The sequence below is a fragment of the Manacus candei genome, unplaced genomic scaffold (assembly GCF_025592945.1).
Source record: "Manacus candei isolate 608988 ecotype Guabito, Panama unplaced genomic scaffold, ASM2559294v1 h1tg000050l, whole genome shotgun sequence".
NCBI classification, from domain to species: domain Eukaryota; kingdom Metazoa; phylum Chordata; class Aves; order Passeriformes; family Pipridae; genus Manacus; species Manacus candei.
Genome location: NW_026138098.1, coordinates 23534139 through 23559837, shown reverse-complemented (window position 1 = coordinate 23559837; position 25699 = coordinate 23534139). Strand labels below are relative to the sequence as shown.

The window sequence follows — 25699 nt, the reverse complement described above, 5'->3', positions numbered from 1 at the left end:
AAGTATTGCTCCTTTCCTGAAACTGTGTTTTCTAGTTGCTAAAAAGAAAGGCTGTTTCAAAAAAAAAAAAAAAAGGACCCTTTAGTAAAATAAAAGTATTTTTAATTACACTATATCACATATGCAAATGAAAATAATTTATTAAAACGCAAATTGTACATCACTAAAAAACAAAACAACCCAACAATCCACTACAGATGAGATTCTCCTACAAAGATCTTTATTATTTAGAACAAACTAATCTCTATAGGCTACTTTGAAAATTGTAGTTTATCTGCCTTGAAGGCTCCTTGATATGCTCAGGAAGATGATGATGTCAGATGCTCTGCACTGTTAATCCTTAGCTGCCCATCTAGATCTCCCCTCACTTTTTTTTTTTTTTTATTTTATCCTTCACAAGATTTATTCATTAGGATTACCACCTTTGTATTGAACTACACAGGCTTCATAGACTATACAGTACTTCTGGCCATGCTCAACTATGGGAAATCTTCTTATGGGAAGTCTTAAGAGATACACAAATACATTGACAGATTGCAAAAATAGAAGATAAGTGACATGGGCAAGTCAGAATTATCCAGGCAAGAGAACTAACATTTGATATCATGAAAACAAGTGCTTTGTACATAGCAGTGATAAAGGACACATCATTAAAATTCCCTAGGAAGCATGTAGGCTTCTGACATGAGTATTTTAATTAAGTGGGGTGTTCTAGTTATTAAATCTGTGGTCCAAGAACTAGGATACCTAAAACCATACAGTTCCATTGACATTTTGCCTTAACCACTGTACACAATGCTTTCTGCCTTACCTTCTCAAATATAAAAGTAAGGAAAACACTATTTTCTTTTATTCACTGCATATCTTGTCCATTTAATGAAGTAAATGCATTGGGCCATGAATGGGCATTTGCTACACAAATGCTTGACAAAAGACTTAGGCATTCTCAAGGTGACAATACAGGTGTAAGAGGAAAAATGTTCTTGTTTATACATTCATAAGGAGAAAGCATAACATCCTCAAGGACAGTAAGGGAAATAGGAGTATCCTCAACTGTTCTCCAAAGCAGCATATATTTCATTAAAATCTTTCCTGTGTTTCAGTAAGAAACATTGGCTTTTCAGTAAACATGCCATTTACATAAGTAGCACGATAAAAATATATAAATAAGGATAAATTTGGTAGGGTCCACAATAATGCTGCTGTAAAAGTAGCATAAATTCCTTTGGTTTTTTTTCTCCCTCTTAGAACCATCTTTCTGATGTTAAACAGAGAGGAAAAAAGATGGGGAGAAGGGACACAACACAACAACATAAAAAAAGGCAATTCTGTCATGAGCTTCAATAAGTAACTCTTGCTTATTATGGTCACCTGAGTAGAGAATGCATATGACACGTTATTTCCACAAACATTCAGATAGATTCTGATCCACCATGGGTTGAAGTCAAGAAAAGGAAACACATCCCATGAGCAGAATTACTAAATCTTTCTCTAAATAAATACAAATATACTGGAGATGGCAGGTGCCAGACCCTTTGTTAATTGTGCCCCAAGGCTCTAAAGATCCCTGCCTTATGACATTAGATCAAGCTCTCTTCCTTCCCTGCTTTCAGAATTCCCATTCTTTCAAGCTTATTCACTTGCTTAGCCAAGCTCCAAAGATTATTGCATTGTAAGTGCCCAGAGACACTCTATATAAAAGATAGTTCATAAATGCAAATTGCTTTGTTAATCAGAATATCTTCACTCCCTCTGGCTTGCTGTCCAAAGCAGCCCTTCAAGCCTTTGCCAGCACTCCTGGTTGTTTGTTTGTTATGTATTAAGCATCAAGGCAACAATATATGAAAAAAACTAGCTTAAAAAACTTCATTCAACTATGCAACAAGCATAGAAAATGTAGGAGGAGGCTTTAAGTCAGTTAGAGAATGTTCTGTAATTGCTCAAAAGCACACCCAAACTCATCAAATGCAACCCTATTATTTCCTGGGTTATACAAGCAACCTGCATGATTGTCTTTACAGTTCCTCTGGCTTTACATACTCAGATGTAATTTCTTTCATGTTTGTAAGAGATAACACTCAATTCTGCTTGTCTATGCTTCTCACAGGGTATTAGAGTTACATGAGGGAAAAGGTAAAAGCGTGAGCTGACTAATGAAATCTGGGAGAGTGCACTTTTTGTCTAAATATTGGAGTGATTGTCAAGGAGACAGAAGCTCTGACCGTATTTCATTGTCAAATTATGATTGTCATTGTTCATAGACTAAAAGAAATCTGACAGCCATCCTAAGATTTAAGATTCTTAAGTATCTTTTCAATGACATATTTCTGTGCATTTGATTACTGAAATTACAACATGATCTATTTCACACTGCCCCCCTTCCCCTTTTAATTTAAACATGTTATCTATCAAGCTCTCATTAGAGAGGTTAAATCTCATCAAGCTGTTCTTAAGCATCTCGAAGTCTATTTTCAAATCAGGAACCACCAGAATAGAAGTACTGGTGATAATCAATCAAAACATTTAAGCTACTTTAAAAGAGTAGCAGAAAGTTTGCATATGTCTTGGATAGAATTCACCCATAAGCTTCCATTTAGTTAGTTGCCACGTACAGTTTGGCAAACAAAAATACACAAAAATCAATATTTGGATGAAGGCATTGTAGCATTTATAACTTGGCACTACAGGAAAAGTTCATACTTATGAAGAAACAATTCTCTTTCTGAGTTACTCTCCTAATGTACCGTCAACAAACTTTTAAACTTCTTGGGGTTACACTTTACAATGTGGTACAAAACTGACATATTGTCTACCTGTGGTGCTCAAAAAAATCTCTGCCCAGTTTACATGTTTTGCCTATAGGAGAGGGAATTTTACATACTTTTACACTGACTTAAATTTGCTTCCAAGGTGCTTGAGCTTAGTAATAAGGACTAGAGCTGTAGCTTAGTGAGCAGGCAGGGAGGCTCTATAGGACTGAAGGGGCTTCCCTCAGCTCACCAGACAATGGCTGGCTAATACAGAGAGTATATTACATATATGCATACACACAACCTCTCAAAGATTTTAAATATATTGTACACAAATACTGCTCAGCAATTGATTTGGAATGAATTTATGAGAAGTATCAACACAGCAATAACTCACCACATATGACATCATAACCTCTACATGTACATGTATCTTGTTTCCCCTCGCCCTCAACATTTCATTACCCTACAAGTGAAGACTTGGCTGAAAATCTGAAAAGCCTCATCATATATCCAGCCACATGTGCATGGTTAAAACACCTGCAGGTAGTTGTTTTAAAGCATAGACATGTCTAGCATGTGCATGGATTTCCTCCCCATAATCTGTGCAGGTTTAACTACAGCCAGGGGGAGAAATTACCTAGAGATTCCCCTCTTGTACTAACATATTTGCTTCCAACACAGTATGTCTAACCTACAGATCAGAGAAACCATTCCCTAGACTGATTGAAAAATCTTTTCTATTAAGCTCATGAAATCTAGGAATGGACAAAAAATAAAAGTCAGATGTCTTTTTTATTAGGAAATAATATAATAGCATTTGGGAAAAAAATTAGATTTATCTGAAAATACATAAATTAGGGCAGTTCAAAATACTTACACAAACTGGTATTAAATAGTTTCATTCGAAAGTTTAGAAAAATCTTCCAAATCTCTGAAGAAAAATCAATAAGAAAAGTAAAAACTTCAGGTAATAAATATGCTAGTTCTTTTACTTAAAAGAGTATAATTGTTAGCTCAACTATCCATATTTTGGTTTTTGCTTTTCATTTCACTCTTTGCTCCATCGCCATACTTATAAAATACTTCCCATGAAAGGTAAAGTTAGTTTGAACTTCACAGATCAAAAACTTCATTTATTTAAAAGTGCTTTCTGAAGCAGGTCCCGTTAAGATTCAGTGTTACCAGAATAATTCTGTTTGAATTTTAGATAACCCATATTACATAAGTTACATAGATTTTTAAAGCTGGGCTTCTTACTGGCAAGACCTATTTTAAGAATCGGATGCCATTTGCCTTCCCAAAATCTCTAAGTGAGATTGAAACAATGTACAACTTTTTAGTTAACTTAGAAACCGCAGAATGGTTCTACATTTGGGCTTTCACATACAAATCCTGAACAATCTCCAGAACTTCAGAGTAGCAGCATTAATGCTTGACCTTTCCTGCCTGTGGTAGTGAAAACCAGAACAACAGAGTAAGACGCGACTCCCTGGTAAAACACAGTAGCTCCTTTAGGTGGTACATTCACAAAGTATGATTTTAGATCCTAAAGATTAATCTGTCAGGGAAATATTGTTACAAGCACTTGTGAAAGAAAAATTCCTTTTCTTACACAGGTCTCCCACTCAGCGTATTCCCCGCTACCATATCAGCCTCAGCAAGTTTGCATCTATTCTCAGTGGCCAAGTCACTACTAGAACTCTTTCAAATTTTCTTTGTACTCTGCAAAGCACACCTGCTCTTTGCAGTTTTTTCTTTCTTTATTTACTAAACTGCTACCCATATTTTAGCTTCTTGTGGGAACAACTTCTGCCTGAATTCCTGATAGGTTCCCCCGTCTCCTAAATGAATGCCATCTACAAATCTTGCAATATATTTTAACCAGTTCATTTCATCCAGAAATTTCATCTGAGGGGTTATCTCTCCTAAACATGCCGAGGGGAGAAAAAAAAAAAAGCATGTGTGAGTTGGCAGGATAAGAGAATTTACAGGTATTAACAATATTTCAAACATCCTCTGTTTTGTAGCATCTCCTGATGTTCTAATTCTTCTCATAATGCTCTCATGATGTTCTAATTCGTCTCATTCTCTTCTGAATAAAGCCATTATAATCCTTTATAACAAACAGATTTTTCCACACAAAAAAAATAATTTAGCTGACAGCTTCTCTTTCACTTTATTATTAAACTCACCTTGGTAAAAGAATTACTTTTTATATTGACAGAGTGGAACAATAGTGAAAAGAAAGCACTGCAATGATTAACAGGAAAGGGACTCTTTTAGCTACCCTCCACATTTCTGCTGCCATTGTTATCTAGCATCAGATTACAAGGCAGAGGCAAACTTTACATCCTCAATTATCAGCTGAGTGGATGTCTACATATTTCCTTTTTACCTTACTGTAATTTCACCTGGTATTTTTTCTTGGTGTATCATTTACTTTACATCAGTAATAGTTGGCATTTGACACACCAAATTGCTTCTGAATGATCTAATAGCTTATATTTAATCTATTTATTTTAAAGTTACTCTCTTTTCTCCCCTCATGAAATCCATCATTCACTGCCTTTAAGAAGGAAACAATCTGCCAAGTTAATTAATTAGGTGGATTTGGGAGGAGTGGTAGGGTGCATTTGGTTGATTTGGTGGGGTTGTTTTTTGCCAACCTTTTAGTTGATTCCAGCTCTTCCCTCAGGAATTATTCCTGTTGAACCCACTCCTTTTATTCACAGAAACAAATTTACTGTTGAGACTGTTCCCACTCACAGTTCAGCAAAAATACTAGCCTCACTCCTATGAGGAAAAGGTAGAGAGAGGATAGATACCATTTTTCTAAGCACATCTGATTAAATACAATGCTAAAGCTACTACAGTTGCCTCTACTGCAGTAGCTGGTACAGAGGAAGCTAATTTAGTGTGGGGAAATCCAGCATTTTGGCATGGCAGCCTTGTAATTTTGGTACACACATATATTAACTCCACTTAGGCAAGACATGAACATGAATTTATTTCTCTATTATTTGTGAGAAGCCATGTATAGTACTACAAATGGTTTTGAAAGAGCTAACCTGGGCCAAGTGCTCTTTCTATATCTCTGTATGTGGCCTGACAATGAGTAAAAGAAAACAAATTCAGAGACTGCAGTCTTCTTTGGTCTTTAAGTAGACATCACAAGGTTGCTTGCAACCCCTCTATATAGCATTCCAGTGAAAAAATTCATATTCACTAGCCTTATATTTTTTCAGCCTAGTGTGCTAAATATCATCATTACAATTGGTAGGCATTCTAACAGAACTGCAATACAAATCTGTCTCACTTGAGAAGCAAAGCTTACGGTTCCCTAGCTTTTATAACATAACGCTTAGCACAAAGTCACTGAATTTTTCCAGTGCTTCACTATGTGATTTTAGGACTCTATTTTCCCCAGTGGCACGCAAGTACTAAAATTGCACTGGATTGCATTTTGCTCTCAGTGGGTGGGAAAGTGCATACTCAATAGGTTATTTTCCATTCTGTATTTCAGTTTTATGCAGCCACAGGTGGGGGGTCTTTCAGGTGGTTGCCTGGGTTTACTAGGCACTTTAGAGTCAAAGACAAGCTTTCTTAAAAGGGTCTTACAAAACATATCAGTGCTGTCAATCACACAGTAAAAGAAATTCATTCTGTGTAAATAGAAACAACTTTCAAAATATCTCAAAATGTAAAAGGCACAATGAAGATCAACAAAAAAGGGATCAGCCATCCTCTGTTTGGTAAGGGACACAAAACAATTGCACTTGTTTATACTTATTGTTTACCTCTCTGTCTCCTCCCTTTCTTCTCCCCAGGTGTGATCTCTCTGCTTAAGGGCATACAAAGCTAATGAAGGATGTCATGGTGCTTCCTATCATTTACTTTTCTAACAATAAGGTTACTAACAGACCACAAAAGTATCACAAAACAGGAAAAAAGGGAAGTTGTCAACCTACTTATCATTTGCTTTCAGAGCTCTGAAAGGAACTTTGATCAGCAAACATATCATTAGACCATGAATACAGATATTCATATCCAATAAAATGTTGACAGCTTTCCCTTCTTGCATAAGATCATGCAATGAAATCCTACAAAGTTACCCCTTTCTTTCCTGGAGTCAAAATTAAAGAAAAGAACCTTCACTCACTTCTAGTACAGCACACACTGAACAATGAAATGCAAAATACATTGAATCTTTTTGGCTGCTCATAGCTTGAAAGAAATGTAGATGTTACAGCAAGATGTGCACACTATAAAGAAGCAACACACAAGGGGATAAAATAGTTTCACTGCTATTATGCAGATGGCTGCCCTTCTGACTGTGAAGAAAATTTTACCCCTTCCCCTACCACCTCCCCCTCAATTTTAAAGCAGGATTCTGCATGGTTGGCTATGTTGGAATTAGCACTTGTTCTGCTGACACTCATGTCCTCTTCATTCAGTTCAGTAACATCAACTATAGGACAGTGCCCAAAGTCACGTAAGCATCCTATCCTGCTAAATAGTCTAAATCCTCAGAGAAACGCAGCCCAAAATGGAATGGCCTAATTATTTTAATCATGAGAAATATGATGAATAGCAGACAATATTTGGATGCAGTACTCCTTTCTGTGTGTATGCCATTTTCTTTTTTCTCTATAGAGGGTTCAGCTATCTAGAAACTGAGATGTACAAACTCAAAAATAAGATTCTATGTCCCATACGTTCAAAGGCATTTGTGCATCTGAAATGGTAGCAGGCCATTAGACAAACTAGCTTTCATAAATAATAATCCTGGTCTATAGAATATTTTGTGACCATACAGTAACATCTCAGATGACAGCAAGCAGTTTTGTCTGCAAAAGTAAGAATCTCTTGAAATTTTCCTCAAAAAACACATTAAATGTAACAATGAAAATATGCATTTTCATTACAGCTTCTAATTTTAATGAGAAAACACCATCTTTCACATTTCCAACATTTGCTACACAGAACCTTAGCATGGGGCAGATATTTACTGCCTCTGGAATTAAAACATGCTCATATAAAAGAATATTCAAATAGAACATGCACTGCAAAGAATTTTTTCCTTTTTATTTCTTTAACCAACAATATAAAGCTTTATCCTGTCTATGTATTACAGAACAGTAAAGGCTGTATGGAATATAGCAACACGTGTCTATATGTTATTAAAAACAGTAAATTCCCATTTAAACAAGGGCTACAATCTGTGCACTAAACACTCGTTAATGGTTATGAATCAAAATAAAGGGGGGGACTTGCAGCAGGTGTGCATATCTATGAATTTCAATACATTGTAAAACTGTCTGTAGCCAACAGCTTCATCATTTGGCCTTTCTAGGCTTGGAGACAGGCAATTTTTCATGATTTTACTATTTCTGGCCAACCAAAAATTTTTTAATTAAATATACCACATGATTCCAGATGTTTGTTTATTTGTTCCAATGAGGCCATAAAAATGCCTGAATGATAAAATCGGAGGACTCCTGCAAAAAGAGGCTAGACTGGAGTGCTAACTAAACATGGGGATCTCTGAGGACACTGTATTTGCACAGTACTGGTCCATGTTGAACCCAGTTTCTCTGAAAGAGCTGTAATACTGTGTGTGGTTCATGACTGGACTTCTTTAATGTAAAAGATTATAAGGCCAAGTGGCAAATTTACTAGAATTTTTTTTGATTGCCAGTTGTAGACACATTTCATCATTAGTTCTCCTGCATATCTAAAGAAGATTTGAGACAGGTTTATGGTTTTGGATCCCAAGTTTCCACTTATAGAAGCCAATGTGTTCTATGTTTTTCTGCCACTTTATAGTCATGCTCCTTTGGAGCTTAAGCATTCTTACAGTTTCTTATTGCCAGCATGACAAAATGAGCTATGTTGAGAAATATCAGACACACTCTAGTCTGCCCAAAAATATGAAGTTACAGGTTTTTTCCTCATTAATCATATTCCCTCTGATTTGACACTTCTATGGGTGACGTGGGCCTAGACTGCTAGGTTAGCTTTGGCAAACGTGGAAAGCTACAATGAAAAACCTGAGAGTGGAAAACAGTCAGGTCTTCAACAGTCAGACTGGAGAATGTGCACTGTAGAAAAATGAAAATCCCTATAATATTTGAAAAAAATGCTAGTAATTTGGAAAGGCTGCCTGAGTCTTAGACACCTAATTCCCATTAGATGCACAATGGGAATTTTGTGCCCAACATCTTAGATATTTAATAATATTTTAATCTAAATTTGATTAAGCAGTTAATTACTCTCTCTTTTAAAATCTTCTTGCACAGAAACACAAGTATTTTATTCCCACAGAGACACAGCACACCAGGAAGTGATCCTCCTAGAACCTACTTCTGGTCAGCTTGATCACACCCCTTGGGTTTGCTTTCAAACCACAGAACACAGAGAAGGCTCACAAATGAAAATATGTTGTCATTTAAAACTGAATCAACTTTCTGGCCACCAAGAAAGACTTTACACAAAACTGCAAGTCACTTTATATATCATCCCCACCTCATTCACCCCAGCATAGTTTCACATGACTAGTTGCTCTCATCACTGTAAATATACAAAAAGATAATACACTTTTATACTGGAGTTTTAGTAATCTACAGTATCCTTATTCAAATCCAACATTCCTTGTATACACAGGCAAGAAATTGTTGACCCTGTATGTGACAAGAATATGAATCCAATGACCCAGAAAATTTATTTCTTGAACCATATTAGTCAAGGTCACAACTACAATTTATTCCACATTTGGGTAAGTCTTTGTGCTTTGGAGAGAAACATGCAGATGCTGGTAGAGTTTATCTCTACTGAGCAAGTGAGGTAAATTAGTTCACAAAAGAGTACAGTTATTAGTGGTGGTTCTATTCCAGTAAACAAATAAATTAGGGCTCAGGAGAGGTACTACATGAGACTCTCCTTAACTTGTTCTTTCATTACTGCCCAGCAATAAACCACGTCACAGCTGAGAGCTGAATGGATTACACAGAATCATAGAACATGCTGAGTTGGAAGGGACATATCAGAATTATCAAGTCCAACTACTGGCCCTGCCCAGGACACCACAACAACCCCACCACGTGCCTGAGAGTGTGTACTGGACGTCTCAATTCCTGTTAAAGGCAACACTTCTGATTGTGTGGCAATCCACACAATCAGGAGAGATTTCTAACACATTTGCAGACTTGGGGCAAATATCAATATTTTGTTATCAGATTCTGTTATAGGGCTTCTGTTATCAGATAGAAGCATTTCACTGGAGTATGCCTCTCTAAGGAAGTGTGCCTTCTAGCATTTCTTCCCAGCTACACTCCTTCTACATTCCTTCTACCTATTCTTCTTCCCAAAACGCAAACCAATCAGAAATACTGAGGAGGCAGTAAACTAGAATGCAGCTTGGAAGAGAAAAATCACAGTCAGAGCTATGCCATTAGCTGGAGCACTGAAGCAACAGCCATGGGTCAGTATTGTTCATCTCATCTCCCAGTGTAAGGTTTGGTAAGTCTGTGGGCATAAGCAAGAGCCACTCAGCATGGGAATAAGAAAGACCTGGTCTGCCTTTCTCTCAGATGCACCAGAAACATCTTGAATCAGAATTCTTGAAACTTCTGACATTACCTTCTCACACCTCCAGACTACAAAACCCTAATTCACCTCTAATGGATTTTTTTTCCTTCACACCACTTTAAGTAAAGGGAACTCACTGATACAGAAAAACAAAAATTTTTCTTAACCAAGCATTCTCTCACATCAATACTCAACCATCACTTTGCTTTCCATGCTTCTTCTATGTCTCTTGACCTTCCATTAATGTCCATTTCCCAAGCTAACAAACAAGGAAATAAAACTCAATTTCTCATTTCATGAGAAAAGCCAAATGGTTCTTTTGGAGAGTGGTTTTCTCGTTTGTTTTTTGTTTGGTCTGGTTTTGGTTTTGTTTTGTTGTTTGTTGGTTTTTTGGGGAGAGGTGTGTTGGTGTTTTCTTTGGGTTTTTTTTCCCAGAACAGACTCAATAGTTTAGCGTTCTCCCACAGTTCCAAAAGAAGAGGATTTCCACCCACTCTCCTTGAGGCTAAGTCATGACCACAGCACAACTCAATGTTGGGACACATTTCCTGGCATTAATAGGAAATGTCACAGCTTATTTTTGAGCATTCCTGCCCCTGGAAAATATGATCTTGTCTGTTCCATGCTACTGAGAACTTTTTTTGTTTGTTTGTTTTAAGGTTATTCATCTCATGGTGAGAAGATCCTGGCCTAAGAAGTCTGCAGTCTATGACACATAACATCTTGCAGCTTAGCAAAGATGATATTTTCAAAGGACACCTCGTGTAAAACAACAAAGAACATATCTCACTATTCACAGCATCTCTGCCCGATACAGAGCTTTCATATACTGCATCTGCTTGCAGTTCTCTTATTCATCCTTTTCTTAGTTATCAGACAAATTAAAGCAAATACTTCTTATATACATTATAGACACCTTTTGTTAACTGAATGATAAAGTACTACTCACAGGGTTGATTTATTATTATTATTCTCTTTTTGTACAGAATAAAATGAGCTGCTTTATGCAGATACACAGAAAAAAATCAATTGATAAGCATAAAGTGCAGTTTACACTAAGAAAACTAACTAATTATGATAAGCTGCCATATAAATTGCTTTGTGACTTTCCCAGCAATCAATTTCAAACTCTAAATAAGCCTCTGGCTTGAAAATGCAATGAGTACCTAACAACTGTGTCAATAACAACAACAGAGAAGACCGCAATGATAATATAAACAGGATACTTATCTTTCTGGAAGTAAGTTTTTATGTAAATCAATTTCCTTTTCTTTTTATGTCTGTGATTTAAAGGCAGCATGTTTTTCACAGTGCATGTGTATGAAGTTAAAAGCCTTCAAAAATAAGAAATTTGGGTATTAACATTTATTATTAAGAGGTGTGTGTTAATTTTATAATTTTACTTCAAATAGTTTAAAGTACTACCCGAGAAGTCTAAACCAAATTCTGGAATGATTGCTATACATTATTAGTTCCAGATGAACCTAAGAATATTTATTTTTTAAAGTGTGAGCAAGCTGAGCAAATTGAGGCACAACAGGTAAATCCTCAGAGGATAGCTTGGGACTTTCACAGCAATTACACTGCTCTCTCTGTCTCCCAAAAAATTCTACCTTTTTCCTTCAACACCAACTGTTGAAAGCAGTAGGTGTCCTTTGACATCTATTGGATTGTGAATTCAAGCACAACTGGATGGCTAAACACTTTTTGTGCATTCTGAAGTCCACTTCTGTCTTGATCGAGTTTGTATCTCAACTCCTACAAAGCTACTGGCTGGTTTTCTGCGTGGTACACCCTAACAATCAATCAGAATGAATTCTGTATAGATATTCCAGAGGCATTAGCAAAAATTTACTATGCCAAACACTCTCTGAGTACAATAGCACGGTAAAATGATCACAGAAAAGAAGAAACATATCAAATTCAGGTGTCTCTCTATCTGATTATATGCCTACATACTTTTACTTGCTTAGAAATGTAGACAAAAAGAGAAACTGAGAGCAGGAGGAACCTCTCTTTTCCTTTGTTCAAAAAGGCTCTATAAAAATTACTGTCAGAGGATTAATAGGAAGCTTTAAAATATTCTGTCCCTGGTTTTCTGGACATTGACACTGAATTCAGTTTATGACTTTTCAAATCAGATTAGAAAATAAGAAAACATATCTGTCAGTTGCTTCAAACATATTAGCAGAATAAATATTCATTTGGGCTCTCATCATTCAAACATAAAACGAGACAATGCAATGCCTGCATACAGCAGAACACTTGGGTAATTAACTGTATAGACACCAAAACAGGACAGTGGATTTGTTCAGAAAGTTCTTACCAGTCAGAATAGATTGGAACTATTAAACCTTGGCCTAAATCCAAGCTAAGGCTCTAAAAACTACTTACATAAATACAGGCTTAGTATTTAATAGAAACTGCTTCTTCTTCCTTTTACCAGTAAGCTATGGGGCAGACTTACCACTGGTTGTTCCCAGAAATAAGAGCACAAGAAAAGGAGGTCTCATTTGTAAAATGTTACTGGAAACCAAATCACTTTGGCAAATTAATATGTTTTCAAGTGAATCAGGTAACAGACAATGTTATAAAGTAACTGTTTAGACAAAGGGCATCCAGCACATATTTTTATATGGGAAAAACAGATTTTCATGATAGTCATGATTTAGTGATATTGCTTCTGAAGAGATAGAATGATAAACTACTATTTTCCCCAGCAGCTGGAAACTACTGTTCTTTTGGAAGGCAATTTACCTTTGAATACTTACACATAACAAAGGCACTTCCTTACCAAAGACATCATTATGAAAAACAAATATACAATTTGAGTGGCTTGAAGGGTGGGAAGCCTTTCTCCACACTTAAAAAAATTATCTTTAAAAATACATTATTATGATTTTTAAATTGCTTTTTCATCAATGCCAACTATGTTAAGAATTGAAAGCTCTATTTTGAGATATGCACCTAGTTAATAAATTATCAATAAGGAACAGAAATGTACCTGGGACATACATGCAAACCACTAAAAAAATTACATAAACCCCAAAATTTTTGGACCAAGTTTCTGCTCAAAGGCACTACACTTCATTACTTTTGTGTATTGGGAGCATGGCCATTTCTATTTAAAAAACAACAATAAGTAACTGTTCTGTTTGATTTTTTGTTCCTTAAAGGTAGATCTGGGCAAGCAGACAGAAAGGGGAGGCCCATTTATTTTATTTCATCAGAAAAACTGAAAATTAGCACAATACAAGTAATGGAATTTAGAAATAAATTAAGTGCTTTGTATGACAGGAGGCTGTGTCTTCAAACTGACTCATTTTAAGTAGGTAAGAGAACTCTACAAATAGTTCTGTTTCATACAATGGAGTTTAAATCCATGTAAAATGAAATACAAAATGCTAGTTTAACAAAGATCAAGAAAAAACCCTTAGGAGTTTGAAATCATTGTTTTGGAATAAAAACAAAAATACAGCCAGCTATAAAATTACCACTTTTGAAGGCTTGCCTAATGGGACTGCAATTAGATCATGTAAAGAATCAAGTCATATTGTTGTCAGATACCCAAAACCTAAATAGTAGGCCAATATATTTTTTGCTGAAAAATATGAACAGTGGGACTGAGTGAAAGTTCAACTTAGAGAAGTGAGTCTAAGCAAGAAAGTAATACAAGGGAAAACAACTTTCCCAAAATGGGGAGTAATCTTCTAAAGCTTCAAAATACATATCCAACATTTATTGCTCTTTTCATACTCAAAAATCATAACACTCGATAGAATATTTACAGTGATTATTCCATATCATTCCATGCTTATGTCACACTGACATATGCTGTTTCTGTGGGCTTTGAAAGAGAGAATAAGATTTTTACCATTCCTGAAATTGACTGTACAAAACATGGAGTCAATCTAAAAAGACCAGATCCTTATATGCTGTATGCATGAACAAAAAACCTACAAGATACATGGTGTAACTCATGCATAATTATACGTTTTTAGCTATGATTTTTCGCAGGGAGAGCAAACAGAGTGAGAAATGTCTAAGTAATATAATTGTAACAATCAAATACATCCAACTTGCTCCTCTTCCCCCTCTCAACCCAAAAATCAATTTACAGCTGCACCAAACCATTTGCCAGACTTTAGGATTCTGATAAACAAGTTTCTCCAGGGACAAATAAGAACACTCACAAACTTACAGCATTCTTCTTTCCAGTATGCATTGAAAACTGCCAATGTTTACATATCAACAGCTGACTCAATCCTATTTTACAACACTAAAAGCACTCAACGAAGAAAAAACTTGAAGATATTCAGAACCTGTTTAAGTATTTCATTCTTTCCTTGGAGGTTTTTCTATTGACTCCAATTAATCTTTTATGGGCTTGTGAAGTTAGAGATTTTTCTTTGTATAAAAGAAGTTGATTGAGTTAATGGACCCTGCCAGGAGGTTGTTGAATTGGTTGTTCCAACACCTGGAATTCTGAAAAGTTTCCTTAATTATTTCCCTGTGAATATGTATATTTATATATACTTATTTAAGCTTATCAGATCATGCTAACAATGTCTTTTTAGGGCTAATTTTACCCTTTCTTTGGATGACACTCTCTTCTCCATTCACTTTATTTATAACTGTGCTTAAGCACAAGTAAATTCTCAGGATATTTAGCATACAGAGCATAAGATCTCTGAGAAGAGTAAAGACAAGTAATAAAGAATTATATGAATAGCTATAGGTAAAAAGTTCATAATTTGGGGAATATAATTTTCCCCTTTCATTGCAAGAGAGCAGGTATTCTCAAATCTTAGTGATGCCAGTGGTGTTTAGAACCTGGCAAGCTCTAGTTCTGAATGAACACCCACACGGACACATCTGCAATGCCTGCTAGAGCCACACAATTGCTTTACTGCAAGAGAAGTCAATCAATAATGCAGGCACACAACTTTTCATACTTAATGCTACTGGCATTTCTTTTGTCAAGTCAGATAACAAAATCAGCCATGAAGCCACACTTCCAATTCACCATCATCTAAATAAAAAGATCTGAGAATACGTGGCATTTAATGGTACTTTTTATGTATTTTTATAGACGTCAGGGATGTACAACATTCTGTCATTCTATTTATTGTCTTGGTAGAGTATAGCTACTTAATCCAACACTAGAAATCCAACCTTAAAGCCAACATGGTTATCTGAAATTCAAAGGCACTTATGCTGGTGGGGGAGAGCAGGAGGGCAATGGGTTGCAGGGTTTTTGGGGGGGTTTCTGTTTTTATTTTAATCTCTGAAGTCCAGCTGTGTGCTCAAATCTAAGATTTTGGTTGGTCCTTTCTCCTTAGAAAGTATCAGTTTCTACATGAGGTCAGTGTCCAAACACAACGCACTACAGCACTTCCAGGACATCTGATTTCCAGGATGCCACATCAATTTACACCAAAGCCACGATGTAGCTTCACATTCATCTTCAGCTCTGGTACAATGACAGTTATATAGGCTGCAATGACTTAAAATCTAATCTGTTGCTTTCCTCATCCTTCCCACCTGAATCACAGATCCTTGCTCAGGTGCATTGCCTGCCTGATGCTCTCAGAAAGTTTCAAGCAATATGAAAATCTACTAAAGCTGCCTCCATCTTCTGTAGTGCTGTAGAATTTCAACACACACTAAAATAAGCTACCATCAATTCATAAATGTAAGGCTAACTTTGACTCTGGGATCCTATACAAAACCTGCTTCTACACAAACTATTTAGATTATCAATGTAGAAATAATGTATAACAAAAAATAAATAAGAGGATCATTGCTCTGTTTTAGGCTAAAAGCTAAAAAAGTACTCCAAGCTTTACAAATTTCTCCTTTTTTTTTTTTGAACAGAGGTGAAAAAACTTGGAATGCACTCTTCCTGACTTCAATTTTCCACCTGTTCCCTGAATTTTTTGTTCCATTGGTATGCAGAAGGAATTTGAAAATTTGCCTAAGGTGTTTTCTAAGATCTGAGGATTGATGAAAAAGGAAATTGAACACTGATCTGCCTTTAATGTTGAAAAACAGAGAAGAATCCCTTTTTATTGCAATGAAAATGTGTGAACATTTCAAAATTATAGACCTAAATTGTTAAACTGCCAAAAAGCTCTCTTTACAAATACTAGAAAGTTTACAAATTCTCTCAAAATTACCAGTGCTGCATGTAATCATCTACTTAGCAATGTTTAAGCACTCTAATCTCTTCACGTTTTTCTCTCTCACACACACACAAATCACTGAATGTTATTATCCATAGATTTATTTGCTTTCCCAGTGGACTACCTTTAAATCCTATTTAATATGAGTTAAAATCTGTAGTCTTGACAGGTATGGTTTTCTCATCTAGTGTTTGAAAGGCATGGTGTTCTCTGCAAAGTGAAATGCAGCAGTAACTAATACAGAGAAGTCCTTACAGTAAAGCTTATCACCTTGCAGCAGTTCATACCAATAAAAGTTTAGTTCATACCTCTGTGATTGGTGAGGTCTCTGGATCCGGAAGGCAGAGGTGTATAGTGCATCTCTGGAGAGGCAGAAGCAGCATCACAGGAGGCCTGTGTGATAAAACCAACATTATCAGCATTCTGAGTGGAGGTCAATGATGATACAAAGCGGATGCACCTGCAAGATGAGTGCTGTGATGGGGTTACAGGTGCACAGAGTCACCAGCCTTGGAGGATTAAGTTGTTTTTTGTTAAGGTTGCTTGCAGTCCCTCAAGGTAGCTGCACTCAAAAGAGTTTACCCAACAACATAAATGAAGTATCATTGCTAAAAGAATATTTTCATACAGCTAACAACTTTAAAAAATTACCATCAGGAAATCGTTAGGCAATGCTAAAAATGTTCCTCTTGCTGAAACAGATTGATATGTACATAAAGGAAGATATGAATGAGTCTACATGTAAGGACACTTTAGATACTTTTCAAAACTAAAAAGAACAAAAATAGTTTCCTTTTCCACCATCCTGTGAACTAAATGAAGTGATCCATTACAAATTATAGTGCCTATTATGCAAAAAAAGTGTATGAGTATATAGAATTAATAATAAACACTTAAAATCCACACCAGGAGTCTAATAAAAGAATTAAATACCCAAGAAGACTAGGTCAGAAACCTTAATACCAAAATGTTAAGGGAGAAGAGAAGAAACACAAATCTTTCTCCATAATAAAAGTCTCAAGATCCTCTCATTCCAATTTTAAAAAGATTAGACTGTAAAACTATACTTTATAGTAAAGTAATCTTCCTTCAGTTGGATGTTTCTGTTGAAGGAAAGAACAATATAAAGCCAAGACAAGCCACATTTACCATCTTGGTTTTTAGTTATAGAGAAGCAGTGTTGCATTGCTGGAAGAAGATATGAAAATAAAGGATTGTGTTGGTGAATATGAATCATCACCAGTTTTTAAAATTCAGTTTAACTTATACAGATTGATATCATGGTAGTAATATGTCCAGTTTCAAATATAGAGTTTGCTCTGGAGTGTTTACAATCTACCCATTTCAACACACATAAAAAGATGATGTGTTTTAATAGAAGACACAAATGACAATGTTCACTAAAAGTTACACGATAATTTCTAATAGCAAAAATAAGGCAAATAAAGAGAAAAAATACAAAAGATAAACTATTTCTTGAATCTCATGATAAGTTACTAAAGTGAGTGTTGAGAGAATAATTACTATTTTCCATGCATTTTTTTCCCTAATGAGATATTGACTTGTAAACTGCAGAATTCAATCAAAGGAATCCACCTCAATCTTACTTTGTAATTAATCATATCCTCAAAATTTATATATTTTTATTAATCGTGAAGAATTCAAAAACAGATTTACAACATCTGATAAAGCTGTAAAACAGGACAATAATATTTTGGGAAAGACAAAGCTTAAATACTGATTCAAATCTTAATTGCCAGACCAAACCTGAGAATGATAATCAGAAATCCACAACAATGAAAATTAATCATGCTAATAGTTTATTAAAGGCTGTAACTTAAAAATCTTCTTTGTTGTAGCTATTGGACTCCTAGTTGATAGTATATAAAAATGTTAAGAGCTAAGTGACTGAGTAGATTAGTATATTAAGGTTTTGGAGACCAGCCACCAATTTCTATGTCAGACCATAGTTATAATCCCATTTTTGTCCCTAGCAAAAATCAGGTCACAACATGAATATGCATCATGCATCGAAACAAATGTCTAAATAGAGACTGGTTTGCCTAAACAGCAAGGATGCTACTTATCAGATATGAATAAAAATATAGAATATCCTACCTCTGCTGACTCACCAGTGATAATAAATCAGGGAACCTCTTCTTCAGAGACATATTGCTATAGACAGAACTCTCACCTTCAGCTAGAGTGAATAATACTTTGATTTTGGTAAACTGTAAACATGAAGCTCAATCTACTCTGGACTACAAAGTATTGGAAATCTTCTCTCTGATGACCAATATGAGCTGAGGGCACATAACATGTCAGAGGGAGAGATAGAAGCTCCTTATACCCTGCAGTGGGTATTTGAAACTAATTCCAAGAACAGGCATTTGTTCACAACTATGTATTTTCTTTAGGTTGAATGGTTCTGGGTAAGACAAGAACAAAAATGTCACTAACTATTTAACATAAGACTTCATCCCTGTAAATCACTCAAAAACCTGGAGGAATAAGTGGTCTCATACTGTACACTCTAGATGTTATCTGCCTATTCAAGTGTACTTATTTGGGACTCTGATAACAGGGAAGGTTTCTCTTTGGTACTTTTAATCTCAATTTAGACTGTTGACAGCTTGATGATAGCTTTTCCTAAAATTACTGGAAGAGAGTTTGCCATTTCAGCAATATACCACTGAGTGAGCAAAATTCAAGAGCTTCTAAAAAGGATATTGGAGTGAAGGGGCAATTTAGCTTTATTTCCAATTTCAGGAAAAGCAAGAACAGAAGGGTTTGTTTACTGGTGTTTTACTGTTATTTTATGTACAGTATATAATTCCCTGTCAAATATAGAACAGTTTTCATTACCTTTGAGCTAAGCATTCAGTTAAAGCAACTTTAATTCTATGGAATACCATCCACGGTTAGGATTGTTTTGCACAAACACTGGCACAAGTTCCAAAGCCTGTGCACCAGCAGAAAGACAACTATTTGTTTTCTCTAGTACATAATGACATTTGGCCCTAAGCTATTTTCCAAAGAGATTTGTATAGATTGCATTACTCTTAATATTCACAGGAATATTATGACAGTGACAGCACTGACATGTGACAGTTATGTCTTCAAGTATTGGTGACATATGCATCAGAAGTTCTTCTTGCTGTGAAAAGTAACTATACATGCAAAGAGCTTTCAGGAAGGCTGTTTAAAATGGTTGGTAGCTTCAGTTTTATAGGAACAGGTCACCGAATAGCTCAATAAAGAAATTCTAACATTATTATTGCAGAAGAAGCTTGTATCTTTGCAAACACTAAAGTCACCCAAGTTTTGCAGTGTATCATAGTATGAGGCTTAAAAGTAAAGGCAAGTAAAGTTAGACTACTCACAGCCCCCAAGTTATGCACATAACCAAACATTTGCTAAACTGAGCTACCTCTCTTCACATTAACCTGTGTGTTTTGTCTAAAGTGTAATATCCATTTGATACTAAATGGACTGTAAAAGAGTGCCAGATTTTCAAAGGACGATCATCAAAATTACGGACATTGCAGAAGCTGCAGTAAGAATAAAAAAACCAAACCATTACTAATCAACCAACCAACCAACCAACCAACAAAAAAAAAAATCCACCCAAATGAAAAATCCCACCAGAACCCTCCAGAAACTAAATTTCAGGTAACTTTAATTAAAGTAATGGTTTAGGAAATTTTGCTTTCTCTTGATGAGCAAGATGTGGCTTGATATTAGCCCATATTGGCTAATATCATTCCATATAATGGAGTATCATTAATACTCATTGATCATTGATATTCTTCTATTTGTGTCACATGGCTTTTACTTGTATCCTAGTATTTCTCTGCTAATATTTACCCTCATTTCTAAGGCACGGCACAAGTTCTTTCTGCATTTATACACATCAGTAACTGTACTAGCCATTAATTTATTATACATGAAAAAGTTTACAATACAGGAGGAACAGCAGCATGTTGGTATGTTCCTGACAAGGGTTCAATCAATACACAAGGGAATTATGGAAAAATGTGATAAGTAAAATTCTTTCAATACAAACATATATATAAATGAAGATTGCCTTAGCTAAATACATTTAATTCCAGAATACTTTCAGAGGACATCATGAAAAGAAATCTTAGTTTGATCAAGAAATCATCCAAAAGAGAGATGGTAGAGAGCAGAATGAGATATGGTAGTAAAACCACATATTAAGAAAATACTGTTTACTACAAAGCTACAGACAAAGACTAAGGATTCTCTTGTGTCTGTTACCTTAGAAAGATTTTAAGCATTTGGGATTTCTCCTTTGCAACACACTTCTTACCCAGTATGGGAATATCTCAAACCTCCAGCATTTCAGAGTGAGACTAATTTCTTTTCAGGGAACTGATGAAGAGGCAAATTTCTTGGGGCAGAATGATACACATTCTCTAGGTCTGACCCGTGGTTACCAAGAAATCTTGTATTCTCAGATACTGCTGTTTATTTTCATTTATCACTGTTTTAACACTTGTCCAAGTCATCTAGTAATATCACAGAGAAATTACCTTAGCAATTTGAAATTTCATTGCTTCTCATTTGGTGATTTACATTCAAATAAAAATGGAAAACAATATTGTGACATTGCAGTGATCAGCCCGATGGTACATATTCCATTACAAGATACAAAACTAGGATTTAGAAAGAAAGTATTATTTATTTCAAAATATTTTTAATATATCCACAGGAAAACTACAATTAAGAATAAAAGAAATCACTGCATTATTCACTTTTTAAACTAACAAAAACATTTTCTTAGAAAGGTATATGAGTAATAGGACAATCTATGGTATAGTTCCAACTTAAAGGATTAACTAATACTTGTTCCCAAAAATTTTTTTTTTTATCTAACAAATGCTAATATTCTCCTGATAAGCTTATTCTGCCTTAAATACACTCAATGCTTAAAATTAATCATATTTTAACATATTTAGTATAACTACATAGTTATAATTTTAAGAAATGTCTCCATAAACATCTACACAGGCTAAGGACTAATTGGATCTCTTGGACACACATACCTTCCTAAAGACACACAATAGCAAGAGTCTTCAATAATTCATCTATATTGTCATAGTTTGAAATTGGCCCCCCTTGAGTTTTGAAAAGTTGCCCAAATATCTGTGTACCAATATGGCAGCAATGTGTCGATTCAATCCCTTTGTACTGTATTCACTTTGGGTTGAATTTATGACATGCTTGCAGAGAGTATCAAAACACTGCTTCAGAGGGTCTGTTTCTTTCCACGACCTTGCAGAGCACTAACCACCATGAGGTCTTTAAGAGCCTGATGACAGAAGAAAATATCACAGGAAGCAACAATACACCAAGTCTTTAACTGTTCCATCCTAGGGAATGGTTAGTGAAGAGCAACTTTATTTACAATGTATTTGCTTTTCTGTGAACTTAAGAACCACACAGCCAGGAAAAGAAAGGGGTGAAGTGTGAAAAAAGGGATAGAGACTATAGATATGCAAAAGCAGGTCCTGACAAGAGCAGGGTACAACAGGTCTGGCTCCCTCTCCCCAGCTGTGATCTCAGCCAGACAGTTCAAATGGGCTGGCCAGAATTTGTCACCGACCTTGACACACTGTTATGTACTGGAAAACCAAGAGGTGGCACAGCATCCTTACTGGGAAAGGCTGCCTTTGTTAAAGGAATGGGATTTCCCACTTTCCCTGTTTCACAGTTAGCAGTTGTCTTTGCTAAACCTCCAGCATAAATTAGAGTCACTTTAATGAAGGGAAAAAAAGTAAACCTTTGAAACATTTGGAAGGAAATTGTCAACTGTCAACTGGCTCTCAAGAGTGTAGGAATCTAATTAGACAAAAAAATATAAAATTTAATTTGTTTAATCCCTGAATCCCACTTTTCAAGGAATAAAAAACACAATACTTGGATGGTACTAGTAAGGGAACACCATGTGTAGTATCAGGACATACTGTACATCTGCTGCGTCAAAACAAATTTGTAGAGACTAATGGTTCAAAAATACAAATGGTCTGCTATTTTTGGCAACCACACAAGTTCCTTCAAATATTTCAGCTGCTGAAGGAAGTAAAATGGGAACTGTAACTCAGATAAGCCAATCCTCTTTGAATCATGACTTGAGAAACAGACTCTGCTATCCAAATTAAATCTCTCTACTAGACATCTCCTTTTTATAGTTCTAAACACAGGAATAAACAAAAAACATTTCTGACATATTTAAATTTAATTAATAACACAGTTGTTTCAGCTATAATCACTGGATAAGGACTTTGACCTTAGCAAATATTCATTCTGGATATTTTAGCAGCTTATTTGCACATGTAATGCTATTAATACAGTAGGCCAAATTATTGCAGTATTAGGATGAAAAGGACAACAGTGATCTTATATTTTGGTTGGCCTTCCAATTCCAATAACCTTCAACAGAAAAGGCAAGAAAATTCTGCTTACTTAACAGAAGTAGTGGAGCTTAAGAAGATTCAAAGCATTTTGGATTCAAAGCATTCCCTTATTCTCTTAAAAGAGAGATTACTACTTCTCACTTGAATTTACTTTACCTTTTGGTTTTCACTTAATGTTAAATTGCAAGGTTGAAAGCAGGGTGCAACTGGATCAAAAATGCAAATGAACATCAGATAATTCTTATGCATTTAGGCTTAATTGAGTGTAATCGATATGTCTGGTGTGCAGCCAAATTCAACTATTGTGAAAAGCACCTAATGTATGGACATTATTTTTGGACTACTGAATGCCAGAAAATAATGAGCTGGCATTCAGCCTTGGTGAATCAGCCCTTGAATTTTCATCTAAGAGCAGTTTTGAATTATTACTGAAGATAAGGTGTAAATGTGCAAGGGAATTTTATCCATGTTTCTCCCATGAATCATAAATGAGGAAAAAAATTACAGTCTAAATTGCACTTAAAAGGAATAAAGTCTTTTCATGTCATACATGATTTATCAAAATGATCTCATTTTAAGAGTACTGTGGTGTATCTTGATTAATAACATTAGTAAGCATGATGAATGGCCTCTTTAATGGTAACACAGAATTTATTGGCAAAATCTCTACTTCTACCAAAAAGGGTGGGAAGTAAAATACACAGCAGCTACTAACTTGAAGAAACAGCTTAAGTAAACTCTCTGTTATGTATTTTGCACTTAGACATCTTTGAAAATTCTTAACTGAGTTTATTCTCATGGTTATTTGGAAACAAGTAACAGGTATTACCTGAGGGGCAGCTCTAACCACTACAAAAGTCACTTTGCAGTTCTCTGCAAAACAAGCTGAACTCTGCATGTACTGTAAGAGGATGTAGTGTATTAAGGTCTTTCGAGAACATTGGCTCCAACCCCTTATGACCTTTTTCAATATCCTCTTCATTTTGCTTTAATATCCTAAATGCTTTCCTTCTTCCATTACTCCATCTTACCCTCCCCCCTCCTCCCTTTTTTAAGCCTGCTCCAGCCTGCCCTAACTAATTTCCTTTTGGGCTGACAGATCAGAGGCCTTCCTACCACTGTTCCTTTTAGACCTGTGAAGCCCTCCTCGTAATCCTGCTGCTTGTCCACAATTAATCTTTCCAGTTGCCACATTATTAACACTACCACCCACAGACAGAGGATGCCTGAGCACGGCTGGACACTCGCTCCCCACTGGAGCATCAAAGTTGTCAATCACACACTAGTCAGAAAGTTGCCTGCTGTCAACATCAGAGGATTTCATCCTCTCCTACCCGCTGATCAAACATTTTTCTTCAGAAGATTAATTCCAAGTCCCCACCCATTTCCTCCCATATCCTCTTTCCCTTTTAGGTTTACTCAATGATCCATCTTCTGTATGGAAAAGGAAGCAGTGTATAATAGAAATCCTTTCAAAACAAAAGTTCAGCAAAACTAAATTTAAATCCCAGCTGTTATCAACCTCTTCCCCCTCCCTCTACCCCCTTCCCGTGCAAGTTAAACACCTTAAAGAGCTTGGATTAGACCTAGTCACAAATGCCTTTCTTTGATCAAAGGCTCCAAGACTTTACACAAATATAATCAGAAGGCAATGACTGCATCTAAGGAGGCTGAATTGATTTGTTCTACTGTAACATATAGCGTACAAAAACACCCGGCAGATTTTTTGACTTCCAAGATCATTCTTTTGAAACTTATATCACTCTAAATTCAAGAATTTTAGCATCTTTTTTAACAATATTTTTTCAAGGTCAGTAGACAAAAAGTCTTGTATGGTATTTGCCTTGTATCTTTTTAAAAATCATATCTTAGCTACTCACACTTAAAAGCAAAACGATGCAAGAGATTCTTCAGCTCACTTAGTTCAGCTTAATGAGTTGAAGGAAATTAACTTCACTATTGCCACCTCTCCCTAATCATATGCCACATTCTAATATATTCATTTCTTCTAAGTTAAACCTCACTGTTCAATCGGCTCAGTATCTTTCATTACAGTAGTTAACAGAATTTTTCCCTAAAGGAGCACTTAAACATTCTAGCAACTCAACAGTGAATGAAAGCAATACCCATTAATATAATCCAACAAGCAATCTATTCACTGTAAAACATAATGTTAAGTTTTAAAATAAGAATAAATCCATTTAAAATAACACTACAAAATAAATTCAAAGTTGCTCAATCATACTCATCCCCAAAATAGACTTTTTAATGCTTTTTCATCTCCTAGACTGCTATTAATGAAAATCAGGAACTCAACAAAAGACCCGCAGAAGTATAAAACAACAACAAAAAATCTGCTGGCCCTGAATCCTGATCTGAGATTGGGAAAGTAAGGGTAAACAATAATTTTATATTTTATGTTGCATTTCTTTACCAGCATCTTTACCTTCCTTACATTCTTCACATATGACACATGCCACCTTCTTTTCATTTACAGTATACAGAATTCAATGGGCTTACATACTAGTAAAATAAAATGCAAGGAAAAAACAAACCAAAAATAAGCATGTCATACCCCAAACCAGAAAACTCTGCAACTGTTGCTAGAGAATTCTGAGTTGTTACAGACAACTATTCTTTGAAGCGCCTTGTGAAGTGAACCACAAATGGATTTCAAGATGCTAGCAGATGCCAACCTTTTTCTAAGTCCCCACCTCATCAATACCCAAACGTG

The 25699-nt window shown here is 35.6% G+C and overlaps 1 protein-coding gene across 1 annotated transcript in view; it reads right to left on the bottom strand.

The window, feature by feature from the left end:
• The window catches only part of LRMDA (leucine rich melanocyte differentiation associated), a 643835-nt gene that overhangs the window by 86755 nt on the left and 531381 nt on the right, over positions 1 to 25699 (bottom strand). Inside the window, exon 6 of the mRNA XM_051801025.1 lies at positions 16834 to 16918. Coding sequence (XP_051656985.1) covers positions 16834 to 16918 — 85 coding nt within the window. The remainder of the gene's footprint in view (positions 1 to 16833; positions 16919 to 25699) is intronic.